The following is a 13,882-nucleotide window of genomic DNA, read 5'->3' as shown; positions in this document are numbered from 1 at the left end:
TATTATGTTCTTTTTATATTAATTTTCAGCGTGCCTGGGCTTAAAAGAAACTACAAATGAATTTAAACCAGACCCACAATGCAGCCCGTTTTCCTCTTTTAGTCTAAAAATAAAAAATATCAGTTTACAAAACTTATATAATCAGATTTTCAGACCTTCATGTCTACAACAAGAGTCATAAATTACTAATAAGGCATAATGCAACAAGCATACATGAGAAATCAAAGTAGACTAATTTGTCCATCTTGCTTTTTTCAAACTTTTGAAAGTTTTCTTACTAAAAAAACATCAAAATTTAACAACCAATCCAATTTTTTTTATCATCTATACACAAAATGTTTCAGGCTGTTTTCAAGCCATTTTATGAAAAAATATTGTTAATTTTACACCATTTTGTAAGATGAAAGTGTAGTAAATCCATAATATAAGCACAGTTGGTCAGAGTTGGTCTCTTCCTGTTGTATTTGATGTCGTCTTTATCTCCGCGTGTATCTCTTGTCAACTGACTCGTCTTCCTCCCTGCAGGTGGATGTGTTTGCATATGGGATCATCCTGTGTGAGATTATTGCGAGGATACAGGCCGACCCTGACATCCTGCCACGCACTGAGGTACCTGACGACAATGTTTTCATCACTGTGTATTAACAAAATCCCCTGATCCTTCATCATCATCATCACATTCTCATCATATCATGCACGCTTGTTTTCCCAGAGTCCCTTATTACATAAATGGTTGTGCACAGAAAATGTTTGATAAAGCCATTATTAATAATACGCAGGTCAGACAGTTCCTGTATTAATTTTATTGCCTAAAGTAGGAAGTATTTCGAAAACACTTTCGACATCAGTGTTGTGCAAGCAGAGATGTCGAGATGACAACGACACTTTAATGTCAACGATGATTTTGGAGAATATGAAATGGCGGATATCTCATTTTAGAATCTAACTTCTGATCATCATCTTGAACAAACAGGAAGCTGACTCTCCTATCTTGATAGAACATTTACACATCCCAAAATGTCACTGTGATAGGGCTCAAAATAACCAACATGGAGCGCCTAATGGATGGTGTGTATTGTACAGAGAGTGTGTGTTGTGTGCTCACAAAGGAGACTATGACAGTTCACCATGTTTACCAGTTTCATACTGCATACAGTGCTCTCTGCAGGTTTTAAGTGTGTGTATATGCGTTCAAACTGGAAAATGGAGAATGCAGAATATGGTCACCATACAAACTGAAAACACACATTTTAGGACAAAGAAATCAAAGTGCTGCTCACAGCTGCAGGAAATTAAAACTGATTGCAGATGATGGTGAAATATATCTATTAACATGTTTTAAATTAATCAAAAAATATATCATATTTTTGGAAAAATATTTTCCTTTCTCTTTGTGCACGTTTATAATTTGCAGTTTGACATCTGTAGGTACACATATTGCACAATTTTCTGTTGGCACAAACAGTAAACGGATTTATTTTATACTACCTGTAATTTATACTTAATTATTATCATAGTATGTTGTTAGTACTGTATGTAATGTGGCTTTGGGACACATAAACAGAGTTAAACATAGAGTGAAAGCTTTTTGAAGCTTGTGGCTCCCCCTTGTGGCCGTTTTATAGTTCAGCAGTTGAAGCCACATCTGGCAGTGTCACCTCACCTAAGCATTAAACAGAGGATGGTATAGATCGCATTTTTTCATGTTTTCTTAAGTTTTCAAAGCAAAAATTATCCTAACTAAAAGAAAAATCTATTTGTAACTGTCATGTTGCCACCAGATCATCATCGTTGTAATTTCCTTGTGCTTTTTGTGCAGGACTTTGGTCTGGATGTGGAGGCCTTTCAGCAGATCGTTAGAGACTGTCCTCCTGACTTCCTGGAACTGGCTATCGCCTGCTGTAATGTAAGAGATACTCATCCCATACACACACACACACAGTCCCTGGTCGATATTTATTTTCTGTTTGTCTTTGTTTACTCTACTGTTCATGGACATGGATGTCCAAATTAAAGTCTAGATCGGATAAGAGCTAAATTGATCACTGTAGTTGTCTTTGACTTGTTTTCTCTGTCTCGTCTGTCATGATTGTGATCGGTCAGACTCAAAGCTGTTTGTTTCTCCTTCTGTCAGATGGATGCGAAGCTCCGTCCATCCTTCTCCCAAATTGTGTTGGAGCTGGAGAGGAGGCAGGCTGAGAGGAAACAGAAGGATGAGCCAGCAGTGAAAGGTGAGTCATCAGATGCTCTGTTGGCCCCTGACAGTAAATATTTGTTTCTGCAAATTAATATTAAGTTCCATTCACTCTGGTTTTCTTTTTTTTAAAGCTGTTTCTCCATCAATTGGCCCTCTGCGACGGAGATCCCTCTGCCTCCCGTCAGATCCTCGCCTCTCCCGCAGCAAATCCGACATGCTCCATCCCCCGGACACGCCCCCCTCTGTTACTTTGGCGCCTCCTGCTCGGGTCAACCCTTTCTCTCAGAGGGAGGACCTCAAAGGCGGCAAGATCAAGCTGTTCGACACTCCCAGCAAGTCAGTCATCTCCCTGACCTTCACCCTGCCCCCTCCGCCAGACTCCTGCGATGAGTCCTCAGCGTCCGAGGCTGACGGTGGCACCCTGCTCAGGAGGCACAGACGCTGCCACTCACTTCCTTGTACGCCTCCTCCTCACCTCACATCAGCACCGAGCACTGTCCTCACCGAGGAGGAGTCCCAGTCTGAGATAGACACTGTAAACGGTGAAATAAATGGAACGAGTGAGGAAGAGAGACTGCTAGGAGAAGAAATGGAGATGAGGGAGGGGAGTGGGACTAACCTGGCAGGGGATTCAGGTCTTCCGCTGTCTCTTGAACCGCTGTCGTTGGACCAAGAGAAGGAGGGGGAGGAGGAGCCCATGGACTGCACCAGCTCCCCGGAAACACAAGACAGCACTTCATCTCCTTACTCCAAACTTTCCCCTCCTCCATCCCACTCCTCGACTCCCCTCCAGCCCTCAACTCCTCCCTTCTCAAACGGTTGGGGGTCAGCCATCTCCAACGGGCCCCCATGCCTGCCTCCTCTATCTCAATTGGACAATAACAACGTGGTCGTGAATCGACCGCAGGGATGGAGCGACAGCACCACCAACACCGGTGCCACAACAAACAACAACGGGTATCACTCCCCCGTCAGCGACCCCGCTGGTTCCTCCCCGTTCGGCTCAGGCAGCGGCCACTCTCTGGACCAGGAGGAGGTGATCTCCTGTCCCGGCTGCTGCCTGGCCGGCTTTCGCTTCCCCTCAATGTGTCTCAGAGCTCCGCCACGCAGAAACCCCTACAAGAACCTGAACGGGGATCACACAGCCTCTCACGGGCTGCTTTGTCCGGGACCCAAGGGGCTGCCGCCCTCCCCGACACCTACTACCACCACCACCAGCCTGGAACCAGGACTCGCCTTGCCGGGGGCGCAGACATAAACCTGGCTTTCTCAACACCAAATACACACAGAAAAGACTCTGGGTTGAAAACTCTGCACCAAAACCTCTTCCCTGGAAATTAAGTTCTTAAAATTTGCACAGATTTTAATGCAGCAATACCCTGCTTATTTTTCCAGACACGCTTTTTGGTGCAGAGGAGGGTCTGACCGAGAGTCCAGATCAGTTTACCTAAAACACACTCCTTGACTGATGGACGCTTTGGGATCTGTTTTAAGAAGCTGGTATCTTTGCTGGAGAGACTGGTTGTGTGTGTCGCCCTCTGCTGGGCTGAGGGCGACGCAGCTTCACATGTCAGCTGTGCCTGCTTAGATCTGACTGATGATTGGCCGCCTGCGGAACTGTTCAGCATGTAAACACACACACACACACACACAGTTTGGGGCCGGGTCGGTTAGATCCTGTTTATCTGCAGATGTAAAAATTCATGTGACTCATGATGATGATGATGATGCTGAAATGAGGAATGTTAAGCTTAGTATTATTACTGTTGCAATGATTTTGCATTTTTTTGATGTTTGGTGCTGTTTTGAATGAACAGGCAGTTTTTGCTTTAATGTCTTTAATTATCATGAGGTGTATGGTGCACTATTGGGGCGTGTGTGTGTTTGATTGTTTGTTTTTGTGTGTGTGTGTGTGAGACATGAAAATATGTGAGCGTGTATAGAAAGAGCTGGAGGATTTAGTGTGAGAGATTGTGTGTGTGTGTGAGTGTGAGAGAGAGAGAGGCAGGCTAAGAGAGTGTGTGCTGTACACCGTTTTTTTGACTATTTTTGTTGCTGTATGATCTGTTGGCCCTTCTGGTTGCCTGGTTAAAGCACTTCAACTGTATTACTGTTGTTAATAAGGAACTATTGATATCATTATTACTTTTGGGAATGAATGGTCAAAGACCTGCTTAAGAGATGTACAGATTCTTATTATTTAAAGATGGCATTGAATAAAAAGATAGAATGCAGCGATTTTCTCCTGACGTATCTGTTTTTTCAAGTCTGTCCTTTAAATAATAGCCAGGTACCAATATTAACATTGAAATACGTTTTGCTTGCTGTAAGAAAACTGTCCAGGGGAAATTTTGTGTACAGTGTGAGCTGCAGTGGAGGAATGGAAACAAAAACAGAGAAATTTGTACCAAAAAGACTGTAACTTTGGAAGATATCCACTTTATTTGACTAATTCAGACAGTTGAAGCCTCATATTGGCTTCAGATAAACTTTTTAAAATACAATTTTTGCACAAAAAGACAACTGTAGATTTTGTCCCCCCCATCGCTTATACTGAAAGTGCATTATGAAGGGATCTTCTAATGGTCAGTATGAACAGGAGGAATGATTACAGCAAGAAGAACCTGTTTAAATGTTCATTTGGGTGCCTGACTGTGACTGATTTATGAACCTGTCATTTAAATATGCCATTCACTCCAGTATTTTGCTGCAGCTTTAGGTTTTTTTCCCCCTCATCTGTATTTCTCGTTATCTTTTCCACTTCATGAGCTCTGTTTTTAAACACTTTTTTTTATACGTTTATCCCATTTTGACAAAATATTAATATGACTGACAGAACAGAAAAATCTGTGTAAATCCAGTAGTTAAAATTACATGTAAAATATTAATTTAATACCTTGTTCCTATCATGCGTGACCAGAAATAGTCTTAACCTCTGCCTCCGTCTTGCTCTCAATTTCCTCGTCCTCCTCTTTAAGTACAGCCTCTCCTCTCTCTTACAAAATCTCCGTGCTTCAATTAAATCCTTATCTCTCCACCCCTTCCACCCTCCCGCTGATTACAGTCTATCATTCTCCAATGCAGCACTCTTCCTCAGCGTGTCCTTACAGGTGCATGTATCATGCTTTTAAAGAGAGTCAGTCACCTATGCTACTGTACGGACTGTAGGTGAGACCTCATAGTCTTGCTTACTTGATCCTGAGGTCATAAAGGGGTCATGGGGACACCGGATCTAACTGCGGGCGGGTTGAGAGCGCTGTTGGAGTTGTGTGTCATGGTCGCCCTGCTCATCACTGGTGAGTACTGAGGTTAATGTAGTTAGTTAATGCTGATGTTAAGGTTGAGTCGTTTTAAAGTGTTTCTTTTGCTTTTCTGTGGTTGTTAGAATAAATCATTCCCTCCTATGTGAGTACTCATGCTCGCAAGCGTTAACGAAGTTGTGACAATCAGACTTAACCGGTCAATGAGCATCTGTGTAAGTGTGCTATTTCGGTGTCCGGGTTTCGTGCGATCTTCTCAGGGTCGACTGGGTTAGTCTGCTACACTGCAGTGGAATCGCTGGACTTAGGATGCCTCCTGCGGTGGGATTGTCCCTATGCCAGTCCTAATACCACCTACACCGTACAGACAAAGACACAGGGGTAAGTCTTCCTGTCCCTGTGTGAGAGTGAGTGTGTTAATGAGCATTACAGAGAATTTAAAGTTACTTCACATACTTTGTTTTTGCTGCTACAAGTGCAATAACTATTTTATGCTGCCAACACTACAACACTCCTGCCTTTACCCTTTTTTTTGTTTTGTTTTTTCATGCCTCATTGTGTATATAGTACTATAGATGCTCACAATGTAATATACTTATATGTAATATTCTAATTTTTAAAATTATCCATCCATACAATTTTATTTCAAATTCAAATTTGCTTTATTGGCATGAATGTCACAACAACAATATTGCCGAAACAAAATAACATTAACATTAACATCAAGATTGATGTATATTAATTATATATAGCACGTCTATGTATTTATACAGTGTATTCTATGTATGTATTTGTGTGTGTCTCAGGTGGTGCCGTGTTAATACATATTGGGCAGCAGGATAAGCTCTGTCTCCTTCTCCTAGGACTTTTTTAAATTTTGAGACGTCATTAACTCTTTGAAATCTGAAATTTTAGAGTTGAACTCGTTAAAGTAAATGTTCCTTATTTTATTGAATGTTTTAAATTGTCTGTCTCAACCTCACCTGTCGAACAGTGACCACATATTCTGTTCTTCTCTCGGTTGCAATGATTTTTTTGTGTTGTTCTTTTTCCATCGTTCGTGGTCAGTGAGCCTGTACTCGGTTAGGATCTGTCTCTGCTTTCTATCTCTGACAGTCCAGACATATTCTGCCAGTTCATGATTTCTTTTTAGGGCCAGATAATATTCTGATCTACTTTTGCTTTTAGTTTCATCTTCCCAATGTTCCAGATAGGTTTCTTTACATTGTGTTATAACTTGGTTTACTTTGATTGGTGTTTGGAAAGCAGTGTGAGACTGAGTGTGTCTGAGAGGAGGCAGTTTCCTTTCATTGAACATTGTAAATGAGATTTATAAAATCTGCTTTCCACATAAGAAGGGAAATACATTTCTATAATGGCAACAGCAGCGAAAGTAAATTAAGATTCAGACATAAAAGAGAATGATTGATAAAAAGAAAATCAATAAAAAATAAATATGAAAATATAATGATGCAATGCCAACATATTTAAAAAAAATGCTGAGATAGAAACATCTAATCTAGTGGAAACATGACAGAATCCCTTCCCTGCAAACAAAGATACTGAAATAAATCAGCCAAAATACAATCAGTGAAGACGGAAAATCTATAAAAATGTGTTTTGATATTTCAAAGTCAGTCGTTCATTCGGAATTTGATTTCACATCCTCAATCCTCTTTGCCTCTCTGAGAGCTGAGAGCATAATGTGTTCCCTCCTACACACATTTAAAGGGGTCTTATAGACATTATAACCACAAAATGGAAACAAATGAAGACAGACTTTGTCCAAGTAGAGTGAAATTAAAGGACGGATAGTTTCAGAATGACTGCAGGTTAAACAAAAAGTTATTGTGTGTGTCTGGAAAGTTTAAAAAATGGCCTTGAAACAATTAATTTGATGATTGCCAGAGCTTGAAACATTTTGGGAGAATCAACAAGGGGAAAGCACGGAAAACTGCTGCTTCCTTATTGATCCAAATCACAAACAGTCATGTTGAAATGGCCAAGCTGCCATCTAACTACAACATTTAAATAATAACAAAGTCTTAAATCTGTAAATCTGTATATTTACTGTCTGTGTGACCGTACTTTTCCTTGTGTCATAGGGACCCCTGGCAGGACGTGCCGTGGTGTGTTTGGGTCTCATCTCGTAGCTGTGACTTGTCTCGGGCTTTCTCGGACTTCGAGCTGTACAACATGATTCGTCTGGGTGTCCACCTCAGTCCCAGCTCCACCGTCTGGATTAAGCCACGCAAGTTCGACTACAGTGACTTCAGTCAGTGACAATCTGCACTTTCTGTAACGCAGCGGCCTTGAAACCTGAGACACAGAGTGCGGAGAGCCTGCAGTATGAATGAAAACTTGCAGGCTCTTGGCGGTCTGTGGCACATGGTTTAAAACTACAATCACCTGCTAAAATGTGTTATATGTTTAAGTATCACCAGGTATTTAATCCTGAGCTTGGAGATAATTAATAGCTCCTCTCTCCTCTCACTGCCCACCCAGCCTTCAGCCCTCCGTCTGTCTCAGTCTCTGTGAAAGAAGACCAGCTGTTGGTGAAGGTGCAGTTCCCCTGTGCTGCCAACAGGCGGTGCTCTCTGAAGGGATGCTGTCCTATCTCTGAACTGATTGACCCCTGGACAACAGTGACTGTGTACAATAAGCTCAATCGCTCTGAACACCAGGTCTAACATGCTTTGTCTTTTAACTGACTATGGTTGTGGTGTATAAATATTAAAACATGCTGAAAGGAAAGTTTTCTGGTATATTTCAGCCACATTCATTCAGTAATCAGTTTCACACCTGGGTGCTGCTCTAGAGGTCACTCACATATTTAAGTTTCCACCCAGTCTAAAGATTTAAACCTCCAAATTTTGGATAACATTGAGTGTAAAATGGTGCATATTTGCAGATGTCTACTGATTCAAAACAACTTATCTAATTATCTACTTTTCAATTATCCACTTATCCCTGCAAGTGCAATTGTACGCAGCAGCTCTCCACCAAATCAACAAATAAATACAATAAATAGAGGAAATCACTAAGCTAAAACATGAGCTATATGTGGCATTGGTAATAAATAAGTTATGGAGTAAATAGAAATATCTACAAATAATAAAATAAAAGGACAGGCGATAAAGGATTTGGAATAACACCTGCAGGTAGAGCAGAGACATCCTGAAGGCAGCAATCGAAATTCACTTACTAAGATGGTGTCAAGGCTCAATATGCTCATCGATTTCCTCATAAATTATTAGTGACAAAAAGAGTTCAGATCCCCATTTAACTCCAAAAATCTTTGTACATATTTTAAAAACACTGATCAGGCAGTTTCTGTCCTTCACTGCAAGTAAAAGATCAATATTGATGAAAAAAAGAACTCAATTAATATGAACTGAGTCAGAGTTCAATGTTTTGAAGGGTTTGCAGTAGTCCATCAGTTATTTAAAATTAACTATACACAAATTGGAGTTTTGTTCTTACCTTTTATGGATCTCTGGTTTTATTTGTATCTTGCAGAGCCGCACAGTTTGGACGCAGGAAGTGGTGTCCCATGTGGAGTTCATAGGCTTGGCTCCGGGTCAGAACTACTGCGCTGTGGCCAACTTCTCCTTCCCAACCTTCTCGATGGCGGCTTCCCCGCAATCTGCCCCCCAATGTGTCGAGATCGTCTCCAAATCAGGTGAGAAGGAGACTGAAGAGCGGTCAAATTTAACTTTTGAGGTTTGAAATAGTTAAATCATGCCGTGATCTACCTGAGTTGCCCTTATGTACATTTGGCAGCTCAACCAATCATTAACCTTATAAAGTGGATATGATGGATTTGTTCCCCTTTTGGCTCAATCACAGAGGGATCCTCGGTCTCTACAAAGGTTCATGTATTGTAAATCACTTAGATGCTGCTTTCACAAAAGACTGTAAAAAGGAAGGAGTCATAGGATAAATCTAAGTGGTTGTGAGATGATTAGAAGGACAAGTAAGAAGAAAAAACATAGTTCTGTCACACAAAATTATAGTGTTTTCAGCCTTATCAATAAATGTCATAAAGGAGCTCCACATTTTCTCAAAGGTGGAGAGTTTTCCCTCAATCATAGATACAAGTTTCTCAAAAACAAGACAGTGTAGTGGTCCACAAAGCAAGAGTTGTAAGCTTTTTCAATTCATGGATTTCCAAAATTTGGCTATGGGCTATGTTTTGTTTGCAATAAACAGAAGGTTTCAAGGACACAGTATATAATGTTTGGCATCCAGGTACCCTCACACATTTAACATAATATAAAATATTCAAAATGTCTGCTCAGAGCAACTGGGCCAAAGACTTAAAAATCTGCCCTGACTTATCTAATCTTTGTCCTTTTTTGTACCTTTTCAAATACTTAGTTTCACATTTTCACTTTTCAGGTCTTTAAAAATAATTCAAATGTTATAAACTGAAAAGAAAAATCATTGTTTGGGTGAAACAGCTCATCTCACCATGACTTTTACAACATGTGATGAGCTGTCGCAATAAGATATTGCTTAATTTTATGAAGTCGTAATGCTAAAAGTTTGGGAACCACCAGGTTAACAGGCTGTTGTCTAGTTCAGCTATAAAGAAAATTGTAAAGACTCCTTTGTTTGCCTGTTAAAAAGGACTGAACCGTAATCCATGTCTGACAACAGAGTTCAAAGGGCCAATTAAGTCTCCCGCTGGTGACTTTTGGCTCACCTCACTCTGCAGCCTCACTGTTGGTTCATCTTGTTTACCTCTGGTGTTGGTTCAACCTGTGTCTCTCCGCAGGGTTGCTGCCTGTGCTGTGTTTGGGAATCGCGTTATGTTCTCTGCTCGTCGCTCCACTTCTCACCGTGTTTCTGCGTAAACCAAGACGAGCTGCACCAACCGCTGAAAGTCAACCCAAGACTCCGGTCTGATTTACACGTTACACTTCAGTTTTCACTCTCTTTCTTTGCCTGTTTTTCCCTAAAAAGACGCTAACAATATGTCTTTCTTTTAGGCGTCTGTTCACGATCCAGTCTCTTTGGTTCCTGTGTCCCTGGTCCCCGTTGACCCTTGTGACATCCACGTGGAACTCTCTGATAACATCTCCATCCGGTCCTCCTCTAGTCTTCCCTCTAACCAGGATCAGACCACGATCCTGGGCAACATGTTCACCAGCGATCCTCTTCATCATGACACCAACGCAGGCGCAGCGTACTGGGACAGTGGAGGGAAGGAGCTGGAACCAGGCCTGGACTCTGGTATCGGCATCCCACCTGTGTCTCACTTTTCTCAGGAGACATGTGGGATAAATGGAGACTGATACTAAATGACTTTGAAATGCATCTTACTATGAGTGCTGCTCTATACAGATAGGTGTCACAAATGTGTAAGTGCCAGAGTTCGACATGTCGCTGTGCTCTGTGAGGGTTGAAATAGAAGAGAGAGTCACATACGTCTGCAGTCGATACCTGCTGAGGTCCACTTGAAATGTCCGAACTTACATCAAAAGCAACCGTTTTCTGTGGAGGAAAACTGTGTCAAACTGTTCGGTACCAAGATTTACAAACAGAAAAGGAGAAAAAGATGATTTGTTTCACAGTAAAGCTACACATAGATCGATGCAGAGCTGATATAGCTTATCGAATATATTGGTATCAACACATATTGGCCAATAAGTAACACAAATTTGCAGCACAGAAATGGCAAAGACACTCACAAAGTTTGTGATAATTAAGTTTTAAATAGTTTGTCCATCAGAGAGGACGAACAGGATTATATCATATCTTGCGTAAAGTTATTTAATAATTTAATAAGTGATCCTCATCAAAAATGTTGGTTTATGCTATGTTGAAATGTCAGTCAGTATATAATATTCCTGGATTTTTTCACCTACAGTCACAAGCTCAGAGGAATGACAGAAAAGATCAGCTGAAATTAGTTGGCTCAGACATCAGGAATAAACTCAGAGTAGAGCTTCATCTACTCTGATGTGGAGGTATTTCAGACATGTCTAGTTGGGATAAGACCACAGGGCAAACCCAGAACACGCTGGAGGGATTTCATATCCCATCTGACCTTGGGAAACGCATCAGTATTCCTCAGGAGGAGCTGCAGGATGTGGCTACCTTGCTTAGCCTACGACTACTGCAACTCTCACCCAGTTAAGCGGCCAAAAATAGACTGATAGATAGAATTTTTTTTACTCTAAAATATCAATCTGTATCAGCCTCAATAGTCTAGTATTGGTCAGGCTTTATTTTACAAATTCTCATTTAAAAAAGGGAATAAAAACTGGAATCCAGGCTCATATTTTTATTTGAAGTTAGCAAGAAATAATGTGAGCTGCCTGATTCTATGTGAGATATTTGGTTAGTAGCTAACAGGCTAATAAGCTTGTTAACCTACAGTAACTAAATTCAACCAGCTGCTGTTGATGAACATGTTGAATCTGGTCTGTCTGAACTCTACTTTTAGGCTAATCTTCCCATTTGGCCTCCTGGCTGTTGTATCAGCTGAAATATTTAGTAGATTAATCCGTCGATCGTCCGTCTTATAATACTTTGATAATCAATGAATTGTTCAAATCATCTTTCATGAAACAATGTCAAACATTCCTCTAATCCAGCTTTTCAATTGTGAGGATTTGCTGTTTTTCTTTGAATTTGGTTTGATACCTTTGGGTTTTAGATTGTTTGTCGGACAAAACAAAACATGAAGATGTCACTTCGGGCTTTCGGGGATCGTAACATTTTTCACAGTTTCCAGCAACTAACAATTATGTTGTGTCAATTATGTGTCTACTATTTTCTTGATTAATCAATTAGTTATTTGGTCTTTACAATGGCGAAAAAAAGTTTCCCAAAACCCAAGATGTTTTCCTAAAATATCTTGTTTTGCTTCGACCAACAGTTCACAACCAAAAGATATTCGGTTTATTATCATAGAGGACTTAAGAAAACAGAAAATATTCGTTCATATTCATGTGGAATCAGAGAATTTTGGCATTTATTCTTAAAAAATGACTCAAAACAATGACTGGTTATCAAAATAGTTGTCGGTTAATTTTCTGTCGATCGACTAATTGTTGCAGCTCCGTTTTATAGACCCAACAATTAAATGAGACAATTAGGATTTTAGTAATTTTATAATGAGGCAACAGTGTCGTGTTTCATGGTTCAGACCCTTTGACATGACATACTTAGTACTGTAGTGTCTTTGAGTAAGATAATGAATCTCCTCCAGCTTAGAAGGTGCTTTTCTGTACTCGACCTTGACCTCTGACCCTCATTTCTCATGGAACTCGCCACTTTAATGGAGTCCATTATTAGGCTGATGAATGACGATGATGTGCGAGAAAGGTCATGGCCCAAAATCAAATTCCTTACTGTAAACACATCATATTCGTTCCTTTCTGTTAGGCAACCAGTTGACCTCTAACGCGTCATTCTGTTTCGCTGACATCAATCATCGAGTGATAGAAATCGTGGCTTCCAGTCTCAAACGTACGAGCACATTCTTCCGACTGCTTGTCAGAGGGGGTCAGAGAATCGACTGGTGAGTGAGAATTACCAGTGAAGGAGAAAAAGTTTATCTGACGAGTCCAAAAGGAGCTGTTTTCCTGTGTTTGTGCACGTCCACCGATTCAGTTGAAGAATCTAAATCTGGTTGCGGTTGCCGCAGTCCAGTGCCGCTCGACAGAAAAGTCCAAACCATAAGCGTCATAAACAAGAACTAAGAAAACTTCTGACCCCCCCCCCCCCCCCTCCTCCAACATGCAGCCAACAGCTACTTCATGCTGCTTTTTTCCAAAGTGATAACAAAGAGTAGTTTTTTCTCTCCTTCGCTCTGAAATGTTTCTGACTCACAGTTGCCCCATCGGAGGTTCGCTGCCTCTTACCCGTGACTGACACCCCATCCTGCCTCCTGCATGAAAACAAGGAACATTTTGACATCTCGCCTTCTGCCTTCCGTTTTGCTGGTGTTGCAATCTTTACGCAACATTGGGGAGCCTTTGGGGGGGGGTTTGGCCGTCCAACGTTGTTTGTTTCCCCTTCTACCTTTTCCAGAGTCCACAGTGACCTGGGGGGTTATCCAAAGCTCCACGGACAAGCCAGTGGTATGGCTTTTATTAATAAGCGCAGTGCTTACGTTGTGGAGAGAGATGATTAATGTGTTAAGCAAAAAGCTGGCTTGTGTGAATGAACACCTGACTACACAACAGTCAGGCTGCTGCTTTTTCTGTTCTGCTGTTTGTAATAATTCTCCACCGAGATGGATTTAAGTTCGCTTATCCGCTAGTTGTGTGTGTATGTTGGCGTGCGATGTCCTGTGGAGTAAACTGCAGTGTATCACAGCTCACTGATTTCACCCTGTGAAGCTTGTTTCTTATTAGACACTAATTCTGCTATTTGCATTTTCTGTACTGATCATAATTGCTGCTCTTAA

At 41.0% G+C, this 13,882-nt stretch overlaps 2 protein-coding genes across 2 annotated transcripts in view; both read left to right on the top strand.

The window, feature by feature from the left end:
* tesk1b (testis associated actin remodelling kinase 1b) overlaps positions 1-4,431 on the top strand; it is a 28,831-nt gene extending 24,400 nt beyond the window's left edge. Inside the window, exons 8-11 of the mRNA XM_044341320.1 lie at positions 526-609; positions 1,820-1,906; positions 2,135-2,231; positions 2,329-4,431. Coding sequence (XP_044197255.1) covers positions 526-609; positions 1,820-1,906; positions 2,135-2,231; positions 2,329-3,455 — 1,395 coding nt within the window. The 3' untranslated portion in view covers positions 3,456-4,431. The remainder of the gene's footprint in view (positions 1-525; positions 610-1,819; positions 1,907-2,134; positions 2,232-2,328) is intronic.
* A 404-nt stretch (positions 4,432-4,835) lies between these two features.
* On the top strand, positions 4,836-11,739 carry si:dkeyp-75h12.7. The gene is made up of 7 exons (XM_044341322.1): positions 4,836-5,493; positions 5,718-5,838; positions 7,563-7,732; positions 7,963-8,141; positions 8,977-9,139; positions 10,238-10,362; positions 10,452-11,739. The coding sequence occupies exons 1-7, from the start codon at positions 5,415-5,417 to the stop codon at positions 10,755-10,757; spliced, it is 1,143 nt and encodes a 380-aa protein (XP_044197257.1). The 5' UTR covers positions 4,836-5,414; the 3' UTR covers positions 10,758-11,739.
* The last annotated feature ends 2,143 nt before the right edge of the window (positions 11,740-13,882 follow it).

The sequence above is a fragment of the Thunnus albacares genome, chromosome 22 (assembly GCF_914725855.1).
Source record: "Thunnus albacares chromosome 22, fThuAlb1.1, whole genome shotgun sequence".
Taxonomy (NCBI): domain Eukaryota; kingdom Metazoa; phylum Chordata; class Actinopteri; order Scombriformes; family Scombridae; genus Thunnus; species Thunnus albacares.
Note: the sequence above shows the minus strand (reverse complement) of the source record. Positions and strands in the feature narration are given on the sequence as shown.

What these genes read in the sequence shown, in the direction of transcription:
- si:dkeyp-75h12.7 (XM_044341322.1), top strand. Translation starts at nt 5,415, where the DNA reads ATGGGGACACCGGATCTAACTGCGGGCGGGTTGAGAGCGCTGTTGGAG. An exon ending in GGTCGCCCTGCTCATCACTG is followed by an intron (nt 5,494 to 5,717) that starts GTGAGTACTGAG and finishes CGATCTTCTCAG; the next exon opens with GGTCGACTGGGTTAGTCTGC. An exon ending in TCAATCGCTCTGAACACCAG is followed by an intron (nt 8,142 to 8,976) that starts GTCTAACATGCT and finishes TGTATCTTGCAG; the next exon opens with AGCCGCACAGTTTGGACGCA.